Raw genomic sequence first — 7,192 nt, 5'->3', positions numbered from 1 at the left:
GCGGTTACCTGTGTCTGCGCCCACAGCATTTGTAAACATCATTTACCTTAAACTTTGCCTGGAAATAACTTTTTTTCCCCTTTCAGCTTTAATTTAATGTATAATGCTACGAGTGATGACCTTTACTATACATACGGGATCGAATCAGGGCTCCTGTGTCAATTTCGAGTCGCTCTAAAGCCCAGAGCGAGAGAGAGCCGTGATCGTCGTTCCCTGCGTGCGCATAGCATTATAGCGCATTCGAGGCTGTCTATGCAATTCTAGCATAGTAAGTGCGGCAGCGTAATGCAACAAGATATTCGGCATGTTGCCATTTTTGTTCAATTTACTTGTTTTCCGCATTCTTCTGCGCGCTTTTTGGTAATAAGCCGGGCAGGTTTCCGCACGCTCTTGTAATCGCCTAATCCATCGCACCTACCCGCGCAAGCCTGCAAAGGTCCCTCATACAACGCCCTCTCTCCTCGTTTTTATCCTCATAAGCGACGAGGTCAGGTCATCGTAATCTCATGTTAATATTGTATTTCCTGAGAGGGTGACGATGCTTTTTAATTTCTGTACTTACTGCACATCCTTAATGGTCGTCTCCTTTTTGCTGTCTCGTGATCAGACTGACTAATCGCAATTTTTAACTTTGGAAGGCTGGTTAGCAACGTCCGATTACTTCTGCTTTGTACTGCCGTGGAAATTTTTATATAAAGCTTTCTAATCATCAAAATCATCGAGCATACAGCGTCGTCTTTGGTGCTTCGTGCGGAATTACCCAAAATCCACTGCACTCACGGCTTTCATGTTTTAGTGAAACAAGTGTACATCATTCTTTTTTTTTTTTTATGTTCTAACATGATCGTTCTGTTCAGCATACCAGGCAGAGAAATATGTTATATTCAGTTATAAAAATGGCGCTTTGAAGAAGCTTCTCTTCGCCTCCTTTCGGGAAAAAATAGCAAGCTTTGACTGCGTCGTAAATTCCTAGCCGGAGTTTGAAGACGCACGAGACTGCGTTTCTGCCGGCGAAGTCATTGCCTAGTCTCTACAAGCGGGAGGTGAGGGGGTTAGTCCCCAGTGGCACAGTCTGCCTAGCAGTTTCAAATGGATCAGCTTTCCCCTGTCTCGGTGCTGGCTTCCCTGGGATGGAATGCTTAGAAGATGGACCTCTGTCTCCACTTTGAGCAGGCCGAAGACGTTGTACCATTACCATGACATTATTCGGCCAGACCTGCCCTTGCACCGTTATACCATCAGCATCATCATCAGTCCCTACAGTAGCACGAATTGAAAAACATTGAGATTTGTCGGGCTTAGCGTGGTTTCGTTTTTAATAGCTTGCCACATTGCAGGCACAAAAATAGAACATTATCTTGATGGTGTTATAATGATGCGTGTGTTCAGCTAGTATAAATAATTAGACGTAACACTTAAGGACAAACCATTTATTCATGTGTATTGCTGTACAGTTTTCGCCGTGTATCAGCGAATTGGGGTGAAAGCGGACTGTTGCACTTGCCTTCACTGACGGAAGTAAGTATCCGCCTCTTCTTCTCTTAGTCCTTTAAACACAACAAAACACGCACAAAAATTTATGCTCGTGGATTCATGACAGCTCGCTTGTGCGAAGTGGAATCGCAAGCATTGTTGGCATGTTGGTCCTTTGGTGATAGTCAGCAAGACTAGGCTTTATAATGTCTGCCACACTGGTCGCGCAGAGCTGCATGAAATTGGAAAAGCGAGTTTCAGTACAGTCAATGCAAAACTATGCCACTAGTGACTGAACTTTCATATGGTTGTATCAAACAGTGACAAGATGCGATGCTGAATGCGAAATTCCTCGTGTTTTAAAAAGCCAAGTGTGACCAATTCGTTACATAGTGTGTGTGACCAGTTGCTTGTGTTCCTTTTTTCTGTCTACGAGAAAGCTGAATGCACTTCAACTGAGGAAAGAACGAATTCTGGGCTTTCCTCAGAAGACTTCTTAGTAATTGAAAGTTTCAGTCTGGCATAAGAGCAACAGTAGTTTCTTTGGCCATTGGCTGTGACTAGACATGATGAGAAAATGTGATTACGTTATTGTGTGGCTATGAGATGAACAGAGTGACAGCTCCATGGCGTGCTTGCACCGAGTTATGTACACAATTCACACTGTCATGTGTATCTTCAGAAATCAACGAACACACATTCACTCAGCAAAAATTAAATATGCGAGAGCAGAGACAGCGAAAGTTTTGATCAAGAACAAGTGAAACTTAACGATGGCATGCTTTCTCGGGACGCAGTGGCAACTCGAAATCGCAGCTCAAATTTTACACAACCAAGAAAACGCATTGGACAAGAGTGCCAAATTTGTATCATAAATAAACACAAGCCAGCTGTTCCGTGCTAAGTATCTCTTGAAGAGAGCGGAAGAGTCGCTGTTAAGTCCTAGTTTAGAGCGCGCACTGACACAACACACTCACTGTCCAGTAGTCGATCAGAGACAAAACACGCTACAAAACGTGCAGGATGAAAGGGGCGGCTTTCAAATCAAGCGAGTTCCGCACTGAACGTTAATAGATTGCATTAAGGCACGGTGGAAAGCTGTCTAGTTCGTCTGTACAAATGCCACTCCGCTGGCAACGGACTCTTAGACGGTGCTTTCCCGGATGCACGACTTGAGCACAACAAACTGTAACGGGCGAGACGTCGCCGAGGATCCTTGATGTCCATTCAAGTCACAGGCACACGAACTCAGATAAGCACACGTCGTCGTCATGGCCAAAGAAAAACAGAGGGGAACAAAACATGCGAGATGACGAAAGTCAACGAAACACCCTTGTTTCTTTTTCTCTCCATTAACATTCACGATGGACTTGTCAACAAGCTCTGGAGCTTCCCTGAAGACAGCGCACCGCTTGCGGTCACTGGAACCTGACTGTTGCAGGAAATGACTGTGGGAAAGAACGAGGACAGCGCCAGCTTCTGCTGGCCTCTTGAGTCGCAGTCGTGCGTTATGGAGACGCCGGCGTAGTCTCTTTTCTCTCAGAAACTAAGGTTTGTGCGAGTCAGCGCAGTGCCGCGCACAGCACCAACTAAGCAGTTCGGTGATGGCGGATCGCGCCGCTTCGGTTCTGCCGAGGTCCAGCGGCTTTAGAAAGCAGCGGCGAACAAGCTTTGCCCGGCGTTTCGACGCGCACAACGTTCTTGGCGACGTGACTGGACGTGCAGTGTTCAGTTTTGTCCATGAAAGGTCGTTCGCGCTGGCTGCCTCTAACATCGGTGTCGCCACCAGTGTCGGCGGCAGAGCCTTGCGTCGGACGCGGCTGGCGCTGTGGCGCCAAGTCGCGAGCTGTTGCCGGCGCTTGATAAGCGAGTGTGGTGGCTAGCGTCATCCGGGCCCACGCTAGACGGCGGTGGATCGTCAGACAAGATGGCCGTCCATCTCATCGTGCGCAGCTGCGCCGTCCATGAGCGGGGGTCCGTAGCTGTGCATCGACGCGAGCACGGGAGAGACCGGGACGTTGGTCGAGGGGCTGAACGTAGTCAGGATGGTCTGTCCGGCCGCCGCAGCCGCGTCAGCCGGGTGGTGGTGGACGGCCACGGACGCGCCTCCGGGCCCGGATGCCGGGCCGCCTCCGGGAACGGGGTAAGGGACGTATCGCTGCTGGTCCGCCTTGATGTTGTAGATGGCGTCCACGCCGCTCGCTGAGGTGCGGCCGGGCGGAGGAGGAGGGTGGCTGGACCCGACGCCCGGAACTTTGCCATAGACTCCCTGTGAAGGAAAGCACGTGATCTTAGCGTCTATGTGCGAAAAAAATAACTGCGAATCGTTTTCAGCGCTCACAAGATCTACAAATGCCGAAATTCTTTACGGGCTGTTCGTAGAACAATTCACATTATCAGTAGTGAGTAGCCTTACTTACACAAATAATTGTTTCGAGTTCTTTTTTCGTTTTTTGTCCTATTGAAAATCGGCAGCGAGTGGCTTGGCAGAAACAGTGCTGAAGCTGCTGTTATTATTTAAATATCATTTTTTTTTCTTTCCGTCTTCTTGTCACATTTTCTAGTCTTCTACATTTCCGGCCGGTTTAAATATTGATTTCATTCTTTATGTTTGCATCTGATTGCTATGGTAACACCAATGAAGTTGAAGGAACTAGTCGGCTACGGTGACTGAGTTGGCAGCACAGATGAAGTACTGACTGCGCCGTTTAGCTCTAAGTTCCACGAAACTCGAAGGGAAACTCAAGCGACAGGTTTACGAAATCGAGCGTACATGTCTTCGTACTTGAGGTTATCTTGTAATACCCAGAGTCAGTGCTTGGGCGAATCGCTTCTATCAAGGAGTGGACGTCGAATATGGTCTCTCGCGTATAAAACAGTTTTATTTAACCTGCCGCGTTTTCGAGAGCGCACATTGTACGCATATCCTAGGCCCACGCGGATAAAATTCCGACTGCCAGAACGAGCGACCAACCAGTAAATCAGCGTTCTCGGTTACTGTGTATCATGACGCCGATGACATCTTATTTCAAGGAAAATCTCTGATAAATCTCTAGAGTCGTAATTAAGCTGTAACGGCACTGGCGCTAATTCTAACACTGGAAACAGCTTATCGTCCCAAATACAAAATTCACCGCGGCTTCACCGCCCGTATCCTCTGACCATCTGCCGCTGAAAATTATACACAGCCGCGTAAATTCACAGTGTGCTCTCCGCCAGCTTCTTCTATATACTTCAGACAAGGCGGTGAGTGCACACCTACCTTGTCGCCCAGTTTCTGGTTGTAGGCGTTCCGCCGCAGCGCGTCGCTGTAGTACTCGTCTTCTCCTTCGTAGTGGACTCGCCTGTTGGGCAGCATCCGCCGATCGATGCTGCCGTTGCCAGCCGCCGGAACCGCTGTGCAGAGAAAGGAGAGAGAGAGAGAGAGCGCTTTATTCAACCTGCGCCTTCCGAGGCTCTTATGGGAGCGAGTCTTAATCGCGACCTAACGCGGCGGCTCGGCGCCCATGCTCCAGCAACCGCGCATAAAATGCGGCTGCTGCGTCGACATTCCGCTCTGCACTGGGCTTCACGAGGCTACGGAAAATGTGGTACTACGCGTTTTGACGTTGTCGTTTTCGGTGAGCGTAGGAAAGAGACGCGCGGTTCATTATGTTGCTCCTTTCGTGCCTGTTTTGCGACTACTGACGTCATAAGCGTAGACGGAGCCGCCAACGTATGCCGTAAGACGAGACGGCTGTGCACGACTCTGCATACGGGATGAAAGCGGAGTCGGTAAAGCTTTCTGTACGCATCCTTACGAAATCATGCGTGGAAGCAGTTGTGCTCTATGTTTTTAGCACGCCTTATTCTGAGCATTCACCGAAAAGCAGATAACCAAAACACCCGATTTATAAATTAAACGTAAAAACAAAAATAACGAATAGGAAACGAAATCAGAAGAGCGATTCGTGACTGCGAATTTGGAGGGTTAGAGCATCGTGTTTCGGCGACACGTCAGGTCCGTGATAAAACAAGAAAAGAAGCAGCTATGAATTTCAGAGCTATTCCTGCACGGCTGGTAGCTTTATTGGTTTCATCTTGCTACAAGCATTCCGTTTATATGAACGGCACGCGATCTTCGTAATCGTGCTTTACTGAGCTATGCGACACGACAGACCGTCACAGTGCCACCAGGAGTCGACACAAGTCATAGATAGCAGTGTAAAAAAGGTGTGGTTGCAACTGTTAGCAAAATTAGCGAAAATCCTGGATCTATTTCACTTGTGGTCGGGCGTTCGAGGAACGGCTGTAGCTCACAATCTTAAGGGCGAGGACACCGGCAGCTTCGCAAGGGCCTTAGGTGCCCCATTGTGCGGCTCTAACGACACCATGTGGCCCGAAAAAAATTGGAGGAAGGTGTACGTGGTGGACTGGCTTGAAACCAAAAAAGAAGAGCAACGGCCCGGCAGCTCGAACTAAAACCCTGCGCATTTTCTTTACCTGACCGCATTCTCCCCTTTCCAGGCTGCTGGCGCTGGTGGTACACTTACCCTCGACTGCATTTTTTTATACTTCATCCTGAAAACCAAGTTTAAAGTGGACGTGCCTGCGTAGTTTATGATTGATAGATGAAGCGAAACAATCGAGCTACCGCGCACGCCGAAGGCGGGAACGGGCCGCCAAATCGCACGATAACGAGGAGGAAAAGAAGGAAGGCTAGGGAAATAAAATAAAAGAAAGCAAACTATCGCAAAACCCGGTAAACAGGGACTGGGAGGAGGCGCCCGATAGTACACCTCCATGAGCTTAATGCAGGAAGACGAACAAAAGGCTTCCCGAAACAACGTTCGCGCTGCGGCCAGCTTTTTGTATCTTCTCGAGCCTAACTTCCTCCCGAGCTCCACGTGCCTCGTTCTTCGCGCAGCCGCAGAAAAATGGCCCGAACGCTCGAGTAAGACAAAAAAGAGCGAACCGGCCAACAAGCGTCCAACTTTTAGCGTAGCTTGTTTCGGCCGCGCTCCGGTGTTCCTGGGAAGAAATTGGCACGAGTGGAAGAGAGCGGCGAAGGAGAATAGGAAGAAGAAGAGCGAGATGAGGTGGAGAGGACGCAGCTCTAGCTAACTCGGCCTTACTGTATTGTAGTACAAAGTGAGCGCGACAACTGAAAGCAAAAGCAAACGGGAAACACGGGCCCGAAAGGTCTTCGTCCTTGAGTTTTTTTCGCGTTTCACGCGTTCCGGTCTCAGTTTTGGCTTCTTCCTTCAGAGCGTTTTCTTTTTCTTCTTTCCGGCGCTTTTTTTTCCCCTCTTTCTCTTGTCCTTCTCCTGCCTCCTCCGCTTTCAGGGCGCGTTCTTGTCGTTAGGCTTGTTCCCAGCGGGGCGCTTAATCACCGGGAAAAAGCCTCGCCACCCGGGGTAAAAATATGCAGATTAAAGCGCATTATGCTTCCGTGGAGGAGAAAATGAGGCGATGTCGAGCGAGGGCCTCCAAAACGCCTGCGGCTGGCTCGGATGTCTCTCTTTCTCTCTCTCCTACTTGTGCTCTTGCTCCGCCAACGGTCATCACGCGAACGCGGTGGAGATCGCTGACACTGCGCGTTACAGGCATGTCTCGCCGCGTAAACGGTGTAGCGTGGGTAAAAAGAGCCGAGACGGAATAAAATCCGCGAGGAGGAAGAAAACGAACGAGAAACGTGGGAACTTTATAAATAAATGGAGCGTGAAAGTGTGTCCTTAGC

At 49.1% G+C, this 7,192-nt stretch overlaps 1 protein-coding gene across 1 annotated transcript in view; it reads right to left on the bottom strand.

Moving 5' to 3' along the window:
- Positions 1-1,434: 1,434 nt before the first annotated feature.
- LOC146186615 (nephrin-like) overlaps positions 1,435-7,192 on the bottom strand; it is a 100,239-nt gene continuing 94,481 nt past the window's right edge. The window contains exons 21-22 of the mRNA XM_084608066.1: positions 4,736-4,869; positions 1,435-3,742 (exon numbers count right to left, since the gene is read on the bottom strand). Coding sequence (XP_084464192.1) covers positions 3,392-3,742; positions 4,736-4,869 — 485 coding nt within the window. The 3' untranslated portion in view covers positions 1,435-3,391. The remainder of the gene's footprint in view (positions 3,743-4,735; positions 4,870-7,192) is intronic.

This window comes from Amblyomma maculatum, chromosome 6 (assembly GCF_055883805.1).
Source record: "Amblyomma maculatum isolate TAMU_Amacu chromosome 6, ASM5588380v1, whole genome shotgun sequence".
Classification (NCBI taxonomy): Eukaryota; Metazoa; Arthropoda; class Arachnida; order Ixodida; family Ixodidae; genus Amblyomma; species Amblyomma maculatum.
Note: the sequence above shows the minus strand (reverse complement) of the source record. Positions and strands in the feature narration are given on the sequence as shown.